This window comes from Penicillium daleae (genome assembly GCF_028827525.1).
Source record: "Penicillium daleae strain IBT 16125 chromosome Unknown utg000005l_segment0_segment0, whole genome shotgun sequence".
In the NCBI taxonomy this organism is placed as follows: domain Eukaryota; kingdom Fungi; phylum Ascomycota; class Eurotiomycetes; order Eurotiales; family Aspergillaceae; genus Penicillium; species Penicillium daleae.
Window position 1 is genome coordinate 1,540,996 of NW_026623153.1, and position 14,989 is coordinate 1,555,984.

The 14,989-nt window shown below is 48.0% G+C and overlaps 2 protein-coding genes across 2 annotated transcripts; both read left to right on the plus strand.

Moving 5' to 3' along the window:
* Nucleotides 1-6,283: 6,283 nt before the first annotated feature.
* On the plus strand, nt 6,284-9,952 carry N7458_004826 (heavy metal translocating P-type ATPase; the record flags this gene model as incomplete). The annotated part of the gene is made up of 2 exons (XM_056908208.1): nt 6,284-6,770; nt 6,834-9,952. The coding sequence occupies 2 exons, from the start codon at nt 6,284-6,286 to the stop codon at nt 9,950-9,952; spliced, it is 3,606 nt and encodes a 1,201-aa protein (XP_056766826.1).
* Nucleotides 9,953-11,115: 1,163 nt separating this feature from the next.
* On the plus strand, nt 11,116-14,845 carry N7458_004827 (cation-transporting P-type ATPase PCA1; the record flags this gene model as incomplete). The annotated part of the gene is made up of 2 exons (XM_056908209.1): nt 11,116-11,470; nt 11,523-14,845. 2 exons carry the CDS (start codon nt 11,116-11,118, stop codon nt 14,843-14,845), a joined length of 3,678 nt encoding a protein of 1,225 aa, XP_056766827.1.
* Between the last annotated feature and the right edge of the window lie 144 nt (nt 14,846-14,989).

Genomic DNA, 14,989 nt, shown 5'->3' on the forward strand with positions numbered 1-14,989 from the left:
TGGAATAGTGGTAGCTTATCACTCCGCTACCCAATTGAAATCCAAAGTGCTATTTTCTTCACCTTTTCTTTCTTCTACATTATAAATTGACCCGAATTCTGCCCAATTCAGCCCCTTCATAGTAGTCTTTTCTCGAGTTGGAGTATAAGTTTGTCATCCTAAAGTTGAACGTGGTCAGATTATTTTTGACTCTCGTGTAAATCTTCCAACACCTCTTCCAACACCTCTTCCAACACCTCTTCCAACACCTCTTCCAACACCTCTTCCAACACCTCTTCCAACACCTCTTCCAGCGGACCTAAGGGCAGCGACCCAAAAGGGGAAATATTCAATGGTGTCTATCGGCCGGCGTATACTATGGAGGTATAACGCCAGTGTGAAAAGGAAACAGTCGCAGATTCCGCAGCTCACTAGGCACGGGAAGTATTCATTAAGCCAGCCGCCTCTATCTCAAAACAGAAATTTCTAAATTCTACGCTGATCTTGTTCCGCACTACACCGTCCCTCGTCTTCTTGTTCATCTAGAAGACGCTATCCGCATCTACGTATACATGAGACCCTCACTAAAGCTCCTAGAGGCACCGACCGGGCTCCAAGGAGAATTTTAGTTCCGGGTGCTAGATCAATACCAGGCCTTTCAAGGTAGGTGGAACTGCCTCTAGTGCCTCTTCATCCAATCATGAAGAGCTAAAGATGGGATATTTTGAAACGCGTATCACCTATGCATTCATCACAAGGTTTCTTTTCCTTGATTCCAAGAAAACAATAAATATCTTGTTTTAGAGACTTAATGAAAACACCCGACGCCGAAGAGCAGTAAGCATATCTAGGTACGTGATATCAACAGGATATTCAATATTCCTCGTATGCTTGTGAAGCGGTCTTCCTAGCAATTAATACAGAAGGACTTAGGAGAGAAACACAATTTAATGCCGTCTAGTGCTAGTGGAATATGCCACCAACTTCCACGAGGTTCCAGATTCCATATACCATACTGTGTTGGGCTTGCCTCAATTATAGGTTCAATAAGCGACTAGATCTGGAAGGTTCCAAGCTGGCACAAGAAAGTACATGTCGCACCCCAATTTACAGCATCTAATTCTAAGGCTAAACTCTTAGCAGTGGGGTCTTATATCAAGAGATAAGTGTAAAACGGTGAAGCTGGTTTTGGACTTATCTGTAATACACCTGCCTTCTAATTAGCCAGTTAGCAACAAGCGTTGACGTCAGAAATCCGAAGTAACTCGAAAGGCTTGTGGGGGTCGTGAGTTTAAACCGCCAAATAAGCGTGTCCAATCAGCCTTCCGGAGAACCCCTTAAGTTCCCCACTATCTTATGGCTAATGGCCTGCTCCCGAAGTTTAAGAATACTTTGAAGTTCATGGTTCAGAATAACCTCATTCAAAACCTCAGCTCTTCATATCTTTTTATATAACGTAAGGCTACTTAAAAGGGTAGTCTTCTCTCTAACAGGAGCCGGCGAGAATGACTATAAAACTGCTTACACGCCTGAGATTGAATCGCGCATAACCAATTTCGTAAATGAACTTTGCCCGTTCCAAGACCCACGGTCAAAGGTTCCCTATCTAGAAATAGATAACAGCCTAAGATATAAGGTGCAAGAATATGAACCTCTACGAAAGGCCCTGCTATCCTTTTCTCCGCATCCAACTCCATCACTCTGGCGGCGTTGTGAGACATGGCGTGGTATTGGTACGGCAAGGTTAATCTACTCCGTATTAGGTTATGTCTTGGCGATAGCGCCTAGAACCATCACTCTAGGGTGGCAGATTGATAACTCTGTTGCCCCGCCACAAGAATCTAACGCGGCGTCGGGAAATCATGCCGCGACTTTAGCGCCTCAAACCTGCCAAGGAAGTCTGGGCCTGTCTATATATCTCGTTATGTTCCCACCATCTAAGCCACCTTGACGCTTCCACGCTGTGGGCTGCGAGCGTGCCTTTGAACGTGGCCGACCAAACTATCGATATTGTGTGTCGGGGATAAGCCCAAACCCCTAGGAGTCCCATTATACGACTTCCGACCTGCCATCTCCCACTCTTGCCATGGACTCGGATCAGACGAATCCGCTGTTTCTGTCCCTAATAGGTGACTCGTCAACGGGTACAGCACCTCTCGGAAGTCTATTCATTATGCAATATACTGTATAAGGCCTTATGGATCATGCGCATGGCACATCCTAGACATCGGAACCGGCAAGGGCATTTAGGCGATTGGGTAACAAATTACCACTTTAATGCCAAAATAATCTCCCTGGCCGGACTCAGGGATGTTGTTCTCGAGCGGCAAGTACTCCTCGTCGTTTCGCAACCTTACCGCTAGCACAGCATAGCCACTGTTCGAGGCGTCGACCTTTTCCGGCCTCCCGCTGCCTGGGTACTGCCAAACTGTATTCTGAAGGTTGACGATCTGCCGCTGCGCCGCGCCAAACGGCGAACCCTTTACTGGGTTGGCTACTATTCAATTATCTGCTGAATATCCGCGTGTTCTCTCTTCGTTCTCCTCTCCTCCAATGTTCTTCCCATTTCCCATAGTAGCATCATTTAGCTCCAGTCCTCTTCTATCTTTCACAGCTCTGCTTTAATCTTATTTTCAGAAGAGGAGATAGCTTGGATACTGTCCTTGATGTCTCGAGCGTCCTTCAGTTTGAGATCGATGATCCGTTCCTTCGTACGTTGTTTCCCAATAATTTCAACAATGCTGCGTCCGTGTGAGTCATGACGTGACCTAGCAGGCGGCACCTAAACGCCTGCATGTCGCTAGAGAAGCGGCAGCGTTGCACCACATGGTTTCCCTGCAGCTGAAGGTTTAGCTCCCTCATATTCCTCTCCTGTCGATAAGAAGATTCATTAGCTAGGACCCAGGAAGCTCTCGCAAGATCCAGTTTTGGAACCACCTGCGTTAGTGACTTCTTCCTTACCCTAACCAACAGGCTTTCTACCCTGCAAGTAGATATGTTAACAAGTATAGTATTTCTTAGAGAAAGAAATAGCATCGTTTAACTAAGGAGATTAAATAATTACTTACTTGATTTACCGGACATACACTCTAATCAAGTGATACAGCTATATATATGTATATGTTCATACCTTAAAATACTTCTCCACCTGATTAAAAAAAACTTAGCACACCTAATATAGCAAGCACTAGGACATCCTAAAACCGTATTCCAAGTCCTACTGTTGCCAAGAACCGGGGCTATACCATGCCCCGCTTTCTAGATTAGACATCTTTGGATCTGCTGCTCATTATTACCTGCAGCTTAGGTATATAAAGGATGTAATCCGTCGCCGATAATTATGTTCATTAACCAGATTTACTATACAACACTGAGGAAGTTGTTCTGCAAAGCAGATTGTGAGCTACGGAGGTTAATAGGGATCACGAGTGCAAGAATGACAAATGTGGCTTTTGTCGGGCAGAATTCCCGGAGAATAGTTACGCAGGTACAAGTCTAGCCTTATTAGACCTAGCGTAATACGAAGTAACGTCAATTGTGCCCAATTAAATTAGGCTTAAGCATCAGGATGAGGAAATGATGTACTGGGTAGTACTGCAGATGTCCAACAGATTGATTGATTAAAGATGAGAATGATTGAACACTCCTGAGAGCCTGCATTGTCCAGTTGTGGTGTGTTACACCATACTCCGAGTCTAACCCGAATACCATGCCCTGAAACGAACGAAGTGAGAGGAAGGGCTTACCTTCGTGGGTAGGGAATACCCCTGCTATCAAAAACTTTTATCTACAGTGGCGCCACAAAAGTCTGTGACCCCCTGCTGACCGCCAGCAGTACCGCCTTCCTATAAGAGCCTACCCAACCGCATAGTTTTGTATCGCATTGGGTTTGATATCTTGATCATCAACTATCCTAAACCTCGCACAAGAGCTTTGTCGGTATCTAGTCCTTCATTTTAGCTATTGAATATTATTTTTGAATGTTTTTGTGCGACAGAGTCTCTAGCAGAAAAGAGCGGTCAGGTAAAGGGGGGTCACAGACTTTTGCGGCGCCACTGTATAATGTTACTGTTAGCCAAATGTTGCCTTATCATTCGCTGGTCCTATCTACAATCTTCATCTTATTGGCCGCTTCTTTTGTCCACATCCTCTTCTGATTGCTGTTCTGCAACTTTACAATCTTAGGCCTAGTGCTAACGGTTTCGACTTTGCTCACTGGCTCTTTCCTTTCTTCGCTATTCTGTGCTTGTATGCTTTTCCTACGCACTTCTATAAAGTCTTCTTATAATTGGATTGCCTCCTGTATATCATTCGTGTTCCACTACATATATTGAACTAATAGCAGGCAAGGTTAGGCAGCAATGCGTCAAAATCTGTTTCTCTGTCTCTACAGCAAAATCAACGGTCTTTAGAACAGCCTACTTATTTTAGCCTCTCATCCGTGTTTACGCTATGCTAGCCAATCATCGACCTAATGTAGAGAGCCTCACCTATAGAAAAGCCATAGGGCCTGCCTGATTTGTACCTCTAAGCATTACCTCCGGACCCTCTAGAAATATCCTAATACCTAAATTGATTGCTTGAATAATATGGAATTGCTTCCTACCGAGATCCTCTTCGGCATCGTGAAGTGGTCTGATAATCGGGGTGTTAAATAGCTTTCCCACTCTAGTAGGAGAATGAGGGACGTCTGCTTACCCTCCCTATCTCGCAAAATCAGCATTGAATTCCCTTGACTTGTTGGAAAGCTTTCTGAAATCAAATTTGCTTCGGTATATCGTCTTCTTCGAGTACGTCGCCTAATGTTACTTGAACCTGGTAAGGGTCCCTGAGCGAATCATCCATTTAATGGACAAGCCTGACCTTAAAATAGAGATACGAAATTATGAGTTTTCCAACACAAAAATCCTTACTACTGACGAATATGTCGATACATGCGAGGGTTATGATTACGTGACCGGTCGTGAGGACTGGGTCGAAATGGAATATCTCTCGGGCGACCACAGAGTCGTATACGCGTGTCTATAAGACGCTACGACTGGCATGTGCCGAGCAGTATGAGATCATGAAAACAGGAAGGGCTTCAACTTTGATGAGCGTTGTTCTCAAACTGCTCTCTAACTTGAAGGAATTGATATTGGTATTTCGTTAAACACAGGGCCACAGTAGAGAAAAGCACAGACACGGCCAAAGGCGACAAAATATATCGCGACTCAACTTCCCAATTTTTTTCTACCAAGATCCCACGGAATTTCATCTCTCGGAATTTTGGGCAATGCCACTCGCGCATCATTGCGAGAGTACCACTATCACTTCAAGATCAGAAAGCATCCCTGGGAGTGATCCTTCCTCTGAAAGGCTGACTTGTGTCCACAAATCACTTTTTCGCCTTGGAGAAAGTCATTTAAGGATGCGAGCTCGGGATTAGAAAACGCAAGTTTCAGAAGATGATGCGTTTCAAGGTTTTCAAGCTGCCTTTGGCCTCAAACTTCACCTTTTTCGGACATTCTATTAGAAGGTCTTGTTTTACACTCACGACTTAATATGGCTTTTGGAAACTGGAAGCCATAAAAATTATCAGGTATGATGTAGATTTGCATCCGTCGGTCTCGGAACGTATCTCCCCAGGTAGAATTTGGAGTTATGACAATGTGATCCTGTCAAAGCGAGCTGAATCGGTATAGACTAGTATGCGTAGGGACGAATGAGAACTACCAGAATCATCAGATGAAAGATTGATTGAAAGAAAGAACCAAAACAAACGAATAGGAACAGGGGCAGGTTGAGCTGTCCCATGCGGTGTAACCGAGTATTCAAGTGACAATACCGATGTCGAGGTGTTACCCGCATTTACATACAAACACAGAGGAAAAATGGGTTGGTTATGGACCAATCCCATGTCACTGTAATAGACCTCTCCACTTCTCCACGATAGTGGGTACCCTATGACACGGCAAGAAGGTTAGCTAAAAAGTGACTCAAATCTGCTCACGGATGCAGGACCACAGGACCGATTTTGATTGGCTCTCACTCGCAGCGAAAGCTACAGTATGAATGAAAAAAGCTTCTCCTCAATCGCATGCGATTGGCTGTATGCATAGCACGGGACAGATCTAACTGGGACCGTGCGCCGGGCTGGCAAGACCCCGTCCCATCCATGAAAGTCGAAAGCGCCATGCTTCTTCAAACTGAAAACAACTGAAGAGCAGAAATTTACTCACTTCTTTGTTCACCCTGCAAATTTGGCGAAGGGCTATTACCCTTACAAGTCGTTCCATCAAAGACTGGTGGTCCCGGTCCCAGTATGGTTGGGTCTGCACCTGCGCCAGGTGCCAATTCCCAGGATCGTACGACAACGTTCCTGTTGTCAAACATTCATTGTGCCTCATGCGTGTCGAATATTGAAGAGGCTCTTTTCCGGCTTGTCCCAAGGCCTAGTTCGGTGGATCCGTCTATTGTCTCTCAGACGGTCACGGTTCGCCACCATCCATCTCTACCCGAGTCAACTCTATCACGAGCGCTTAGTGATGTTGGGTTTGAGATCTACAATGTGGTCAGAGACGCGGAGAATGGATTTAATACCGATGATGGCACCCCCAACGACAGCGCTTTGGCAGGGCAAGACGGATGGATCGATCGGGCCGTTGAGATATGGTCAAGGCGCTACAAGTCGGCCAAGAAGTCCGAAAAGAAAAGACTAGCCAGACACATTGAACGATGCGATATCTGTCGCGCAGAGAAAGGGGCGAAATCGGATGAATTCATGCTCCCTGCTTCAACCTTAGGGCAAGGTAAGAGTTCTGCAATAAAATACAATCGTGGTGACAGACTGCGATAGAAACTAAAATGCATAGGTGCAATGAACGAACTTTTTGTTGTTGTCGATTCCGCAGATTCTCCGAAGGTTGTGACAGTGACAATATCTATTATTGGAATGACTTGTGGCACCTGCGTCGGCAAGATCTCCGAGGCACTCGAAACGCAGTCATGGGTACGGTCCGTGAACGTTACTCTTCTTACAAATAGTGCTGTGGTTACGATTCTGGACAAAAGCCATGTGAGGGATATCCTTCAGAGCATAGAAGACGTGGGATATGAGGCGACAGTGGAACAAATTTATGAACATCATACTCCACAGGATACCGACCGCAAGCCTCAAACTGCCACTCTGCGAGCGTCATATTCTGTGGGTGGGATGACCTGCAGTAGCTGCATTGGTGCTATTAATGGGGCACTCAAGAACTTCGGCTGGATTAAAAAGGTTGACATAAATCTCCTCTCAAACAGCGCCACGGTCATATTCGAAGGCAAAGATCACCTGCCTGAGATTGCAGGTATTATCGAGGATATTGGTTACGAGGCTGTTCTGAATGACGTGAACGAACTGGACAGCACGCTGTATCGGAATCAGCAGAGAGAGATCTCAATCAACGTCAGCGGAATGTACTGTGATCACTGCCCTCCTCGAATCATTGGGTATCTAAACCAGTGCGCTGGGGAAGTAGTCCTTGATAAAATGCTGAGTGTGACCGATCCAATCTTAAAGGTCAGATACACGCCAAACGCCCCTATTTTCACTATTCGGCACATACTGGCTTCAATCTCAATCGCGGACCCTAATTTGAAGGCCTCCATTTATCACCCTCCAACGTTGGAGGAGCGTTCGCAAAAGATCAATGCTCGCGAACAACAACGTCTTCTACTTCGGACCGCTCTGTCTATCGCTGTCGCTGTTCCAACCTTTCTAATTACGATAGTTTTTATGAGCCTTCTACCGTCGGAGAATCGTCTTCGGCAATTTTTCATGCGGCCGATGTGGTCTGGTGAAGTTCGGCGTGGAGATTGGGCTTCCTTTCTTATGGCTTGTCCTGTGTACTTCTTTGCTGCTGACATCTTCCATCGTCGTGCATTGAAGGAGATATTCGCGCTATGGAAGCCTGGGAGCACGACGCCTATATTGAAAAGATTCTACCGTTTCGGAAGCATGAATATGCTTATGTCCTTGGGAACCTCTATTGCGTTCTTCTCATCGGTCTCGGAATTAGCCATTACAGCTACGCATTCGTCAGTTTTGGCCACAGAATCCAACCACACAAGCTATTTTGACTCGGTCGTCTTTCTAACTATGTTCCTCCTCATTGGGAAGCTCATCGAAGCGTACAGCAGAGCAAAGACAGGAGACGCGGTGACGATGTTAACAAAGCTTCGACCAACAGAGGCGTCACTTGTTGAGGAAGGCTCCGGACAGCGAACGAATCAAATCAACGCAGACCTTCTGGAAATTGGTGACGTCGTCAGAGTTCCGCATGGCGGCTCTCCCCCTTGCGACGGACAGGTTATCGAGGGCGAGGCATGTTTCGATGAATCCAGTCTTACGGGCGAATCGAGACCAGTGAAGAAGTCGGTTGGTGACGAGGTCTTTTCGGGGACCATAAACAATGGTGGTCCTATTACTATCCGGGCCAGCGGTATTTCTGGGGCGTCCATGCTGGATCAAATTGTGGATGTGGTTAGGGAAGGCCAAACTCGACGCGCTCCAGTTGAACGTATTGCGGACCTTCTGACTAGCTATTTTGTGCCATTCGTCACGCTCATCGCTCTCTCTACATGGATCGTGTGGCTGGGTCTTGGCCTTTCTGGCGCACTACCACGTGATTACCTGGATATCAACCGCGGAGGATGGCCACTTTGGTCCTTGCAATTTGCTATCGCTGTCTTCGTTATAGCCTGCCCTTGCGGCATCGCTCTCGCCGCTCCTACTGCCCTCTTTGTTGGTGGTGGCTTGGCCGCTCAACACGGGATCCTTGTCAAAGGCGGAGGAGAAGCATTTCAGGAAGCCAGTGGACTGGATTGCGTCGTCTTCGACAAAACTGGTACCTTGACACAGGGTGGTGAGCCCGTGATCACAGACCATGAGGTCATGCCTGGTGCTGACGAACGTTTGGTTCGAACCATGATCAAAAGTCTTGAGGAGAACAGCAGCCATCCAATCGCGAAGGCTGTTGTCTCGTTTTGCGAGTCAAATGAAACAACATCACTCCAAGTGGGAAACATGGATGAGATCGCCGGCAAGGGTATGAAAGGCACATTCTCAACTACGGAGCAGACTGTGATGATTATTATCGGAAATGAGGCTCTCATGGCTGATTATAATGTCTACATCCCAAATGCCACTGCCGAAAGACTTGACACCTGGAAAGGTCAAGGGAAATCGATCTCGTTGGTTGCCATGAAAGTTGCCCCAGGTGATGAAACTGGGCTACCACTTACGGTCTCTACGTCGTTGGACTTGGTGATGACCCTTGCAGTTTCTGATCCACTCCGCCAAGATGCATTTCCTACTATCAAGGCTCTGAAAAGGAGAGGAATAGACGTCTGGATGATATCCGGAGATAACCTGACAACCGCAACTGCCGTTGGTACAATGGTTGGGATCCCCGAGGAAAACATAATTGCGAGTGTGCTTCCCGGGCAGAAAGCCGAGAAAATTCAGTACCTCCAAAGGACGTTGAAGAAAGTCAGCTCTCGGAACACTTTTGGAAGGGTACTTGAACACACAGACCGAAGGGCGACGATCGCCATGGTAGGTGATGGGATAAATGACTCACCAGCCTTAACAATGGCAGATGTAGGGGTTGCGATTGGTTCTGGTTCCGATATTGCCATCTCCTCCGCTGATTTCATTCTTGTCTCGTCTCGGCTAGATTCATTGCTGACACTGATTGATCTCAGTCGCATTGTCTTTAAGAGGATCAAGTTCAACTTCGCATGGGCGTTGGTTTATAATCTCATTGCCTTACCTGTGGCTGCTGGAGTTTTATATCCGGTGAAAGCCAGTGGAGGTCATATCAGACTCGACCCAGTCTGGGCTAGTTTAGCCATGGCATTAAGCAGCGTGAGCGTTGTCTGCAGCAGTCTACTTCTGAGGAGCAGTGTACCAGGGATTGGATTTAGGCGGTCAGAAGATCGCTAATACGATTAGAGAGCTGCAATTGAAATCTCTTTAAACGCTTCAAGCTTTCATCAATCTTCCACTTACATTAGGAAAGACATTCCTCCAGCCCCCTGCAATGGCTACCGGAAGCATAGACCACAGGACTAAGAGACTATCCTCGGGCTTATTCCGAGATAAGAAGTAGCTAGTTCATCTATCTCGATATTACTATAAATAGAGCTAAATCCCTACTATAGTATAGCTTGCATCTTAATTCGGACTATAGCGATTTAGCCATTATTTACAAGGGTAAGATTCTCCGCACCTATAAGCTTGTTGATTGCCCTATTCAAAATACTTTCAAAATGCTTATTATTGCGGGTTTAAGGTGTCTGTACGTAGGGGAGGTAATCTGAGCAGTGGACATAGGAGCATAAGCAAAAACATGAGCGCACGCCAGCATCACTATCGATGGGATTTCTAGTAGCGTCCCAAAAACTCCATTTGTCAATGCGCATGAAAGGTTTACAGGTGGCCCGATTAGGCTCCTGACCCAGAGACAAACAGTTGGGGGATTGAGGCTCTAATACTAGATAGCCGTTGGAAATGTGATTGGCCAGAGGCAGTCGCACCATCACGTGCTGGCGTGTCACTATGTGTCGCACAAATATAGGGCATAATACCGCTAGACTAAAAATGCTCCATGGGCTACATTCTTAGTCATACGGGCTCCTTGTTGTTCCGTCACACCCCCTCAGGGTTCAGCGAATATATGTGGTCGGGTGCTGTGTATATGAGGTGGATCCTGGAAACTCCTATTTTTGCGGCTTCTGTTGGGTCACTCTTTCCCGCCTTCAAGGGTGGATTCAATAAGATCAATCGTGTACGGTTCTCATTCATCACGGATTCATCGCAACGTTTCTTAGTTCTCTTTCATACCCGGACTGTGGCTGGGTTCGAACCTGTGACCTCCTCTGCAAGCATAGCGCGAAACGACAGTCGGGCTCATAACTGTCGCACAAATATAGGGCATAATACCGCTAGACTAAAAATGCTCCATGGGCTACATTCTTAGTCATACGGGCTCCTTGTTGTTCCGTCACTATGGGAAACAAACAGGCTGACATGATTTTCAAAAACTCAACTTCAACAACCCATCAAATCCACACAAATTGGCCTGAAAGCAAAGGCTCACTTCAACAATGGGATGCGACTATTACGGCCCATCGGCTCTAGCCCCTGAGCCTGATGTTACGCGACTCGCGCCTCCAAGTGAGAAGACTAGCAGTTGCCAGGATTCTTGCTGTGATATCGACGACTCTGAGCCTCTCGACACCACGGCTTCGGGTCAGAAAGAGCTCACCCCGGAGAAAACGGATGATTACTGCTCTCCTGGCAAATGTGCGGACAGCAAAACTGAGAATCATACCGACGCGCCTGACTGCTGCCGTGGCAAATTCAGCCCATGCTGCGACACGTCTTGCCTTGACCGCTTGGCAATGCGGGAATGCGAGATGAGTGCTACGACTGCCCCCGGCCTAAACAGTAAGGCAAACAGTGAGTATCTGCATGTTGAGAACGGCTTTTAGAGATTTCTAACTCCTTTTAGCTTGCGACGGAGCTACCGACCGCAAGGCATGCAGCCAGCATCGTCTCTCTGCCCTCGACCGCTACGGCGCTACTCTACAAGCCCTGGGATGTATCTGCCGCGCTCTTATCGCTCTTGGCCAGGAAACCTGCTGTGAAATTCGCGAGCGACAGTCACTAGACGGGAAGCAGTGCTCTAGGAAGTCATCTGCTCGCTCCCTTCGCACTTCACTGGATTCCTGCTCCAGCAACGGCTTCGTCATCAAGGGCCAGGCCGCGCAAAACCGTATTCGCTTGCGAAGGGGTTCTCGTGAAAGCACCAGGTCTGTCAAGAAGGCGTCCGCGAAGTCCTGCTGTGCCTCATTTTGCTCGAAGCCTTGCTGCTCTGAGGACACGCCCGCCACGGCTCCATTAGTCAAGGACAACTGCGCCAAGTCTTGCTATTCCCTTGAAAAGCCCCCAAAGCAGCCTGCTGCTCGAACTGGACGCCTTGGTTCTTGCTGCTCGGAGACTCCCCGTTTCGAAGAATCCCCTCCCAAGGTCGGTTGCCCGGGATCTTGTTGTCCCAGAGATCAGCGTGTCAAAGACAATGACACTAAGAGCATTTATGCGGATCCGTGCAGTTCGAAGGTCAAACCCGTTGTTGAAACACCAACTAGTGGGTGTGCAGGGTCTTCTTGTGGAACAGCTAAGAACATGATCACTAAAGAGCTTCCCAATGCCGCCCCCTCTAGCTCCTGCTGCAAGCCACCAAAGCACGATATCGTGAAGACCTTAATGACTAGTTGCACGGGTTCTCGCTGTACAGAACAGCGGCCGGCCAGCCCTCAGGGCGCTTGCACCGATGTTTGCTGCTCCTCTGCCATGTCCGAGCCTGGTTTAGATATTGAGAAAGCCTCAATTCAGCCCATCACCGACGTAGAGAATCAAGGTACCGGCAAGGAACATGTTATTCTCACCATTTCTGGCATGACTTGTACTGGTTGCGAGACAAAGCTCAACCGAACCCTCGTTACTCTCCCTGCCGTCAAAGACCTGAAAACCAGTCTGGTTCTCTCACGAGCCGAGTTCAACATTGATCTACACCTTGGCTCAGTGGAGGAAGTCATGAAACATCTAGAGCGAACCACTGAATTTAAGTGCGAAAGAGTCCAGAACCAGGGATCTAGCCTAGATCTTATCGTCCCTGACGAGTCCTCGAAATTCATTAGTCAGACATGGCCAGACGGAGTTCTTGACATGGCACCTGTGGATAAGCAGACTGTGCGAGTTGCGTTTGATCCGAAGATTGTGGGAGCTCGAGACCTTACTGAGAAGGTTTGGGGTCCGCCAACTGAACTTGCTCCTCTACGCGGTGACCCTTCGCTTGAGGCTGGCAGCAAGCACGTTCGTCATGGCGGATACATGGCGCTTCTCTCCGCTATCCTCACGATTCCGGTCCTGGTCATGGCATGGGCTTCGCTTCCTGAGAGGGAAGTGGCATATTCCTCGGCTTCACTCACCTTGGCCACGATTGTTCAAGTTGCTATAGCAGGACCTTTCTATCCTAAGGCCCTGAAGGCCCTCATTTTCTCGAGGGTTATCGAGATGGACCTCTTGATTGTCTTGAGCACCAGTGCTGCCTATATCTTCTCGGTGGCCTCCTTTGGGTACCTTATTGCGGGGCGGCCCCTTTCGACTGGTCAATTTTTTGAAACGAGTACTCTCTTAGTCACCTTGATCATGGTTGGTCGATGGGTTGCCGCTCTCGCTCGTCAGAGAGCTGTTGAGTCTATTTCTATCCGGTCACTTCAGTCATCGACAGCTATACTTGTCGACCAAAATAGCGGAACGGAACGTGAGATTGACGCACGACTCCTTCAATATGGCGACACCTTCAAAGTTCTCCCTGACACCAAAATCCCGACTGACGGCACCGTTATCAATGGGTCGTCTGAGGTTGACGAGTCTATGCTCACTGGTGAATCTAGACCGGTGGAGAAATATCCCAAGTCTGTGGTGATCGCTGGGTCTATTAATGGACCTGGAGTTATGACTGTTCGACTGAACCGTTTGCCTAGCGATAACACTATCAATGCCATTGCTGCGATGGTCGATGAGGCCAAACTGTCGAAACCCAAGCTGCAGGATCTCGCAGACCGGGTAGCATCCTACTTCGTCCCGGTTGTGCTGGCATTGACAATCATCACGTTCGTCATCTGGGTTGCAGTGGGAATGACTATTCGTGGATATGATGGATCCGAAGCTACAATTCAGGCTATCACCTACGCTATTACTGTCCTCATCGTCTCTTGCCCCTGCGCTATTGGACTGGCTGTTCCTATGGTCATTGTGATTTCTAGCGGAGTCGCGGCGGAACGAGGTATCATCTTCAAGTCAGCAGGTGCTATTGAAGTAGCTCATAGGACCTCTCACGTCGTATTTGATAAGACTGGGACCTTGACTCGGGGAAAGCTTTCTGTGGTTACGAAGGACTGCGACAATGTGGACCAGCTCCCGCTTCTTCTCGGCCTCATCGAAAACAGTCGACATCCAGTCTCGATTTCTGTGGCTGCTCACCTCAAGGATGCTGGAATTATGGCTTCGACTGTTCCTGAGCCTAAGACCCTTACTGGCAAAGGTGTTGAAACCACCTTCGGTGGCCGGAAACTTCGAGCAGGCAATTCTCGCTGGCTGAATTTATCGGAAAATGAACTTGTTCAACCAATGCTTGCGCAAGGGTACACTGTCTTCTGCTTTACTATCGACAATACGTTACAGGCGGTCTATGGTCTTGAAGATGAGCTTCGACCTGACGCTAGAGGGACGATCGAGGCCTTGCAGAAGCGTGGTGTCTCGGTCCATGTTGTTTCTGGCGACGATGACGGAGCTGTTCAGTCTTTAGCGTCCAAGCTTAGCATTCCTGGCGGCAAGGTGCGTTCTCGAAGCTCGCCCGCCGACAAGAAGGACTATATCCAGACGCTTCTCGCTACCGGCGTAGATCGTAAGAAACCGGTTGTTATTTTCTGCGGTGACGGCACGAACGATGCCGTTGCTCTCGCACAGGCTACGATCGGCGTCCACATGAACGAAGGCACGGATGTCGCACAATCCGCCGCGGATGTGGTTCTTATGCGGCCTTGTTTAGCTGGTATCCTCACCATGATGGATGCCAGTCGGAAATCTGTCAATCGCATCAAGTTCAACTTTATATGGAGCTTCGTGTACAACACCTTTGCAGTCCTTCTCGCTGCGGGTGCTTTTGTCAATGCGAGAATTCCTCCAGAGTTTGCGGGGCTGGGAGAGTTGGTGAGTGTGTTGCCAGTTATAGCTTCTGCGCTGCTTCTGCGCTGGTCGACGATCTAGGCACAGAGCACCATAATTGCACGAGTCACAACAACCGAAGTTCCACAAAGTGTCTTTGATTTCTGACTGGAATCGTCGTTTTGAAGACGGAATGCGACTGCTCCTGTCATACTCGGTTCTGAATCGCAATCGCGGAATGCTGCA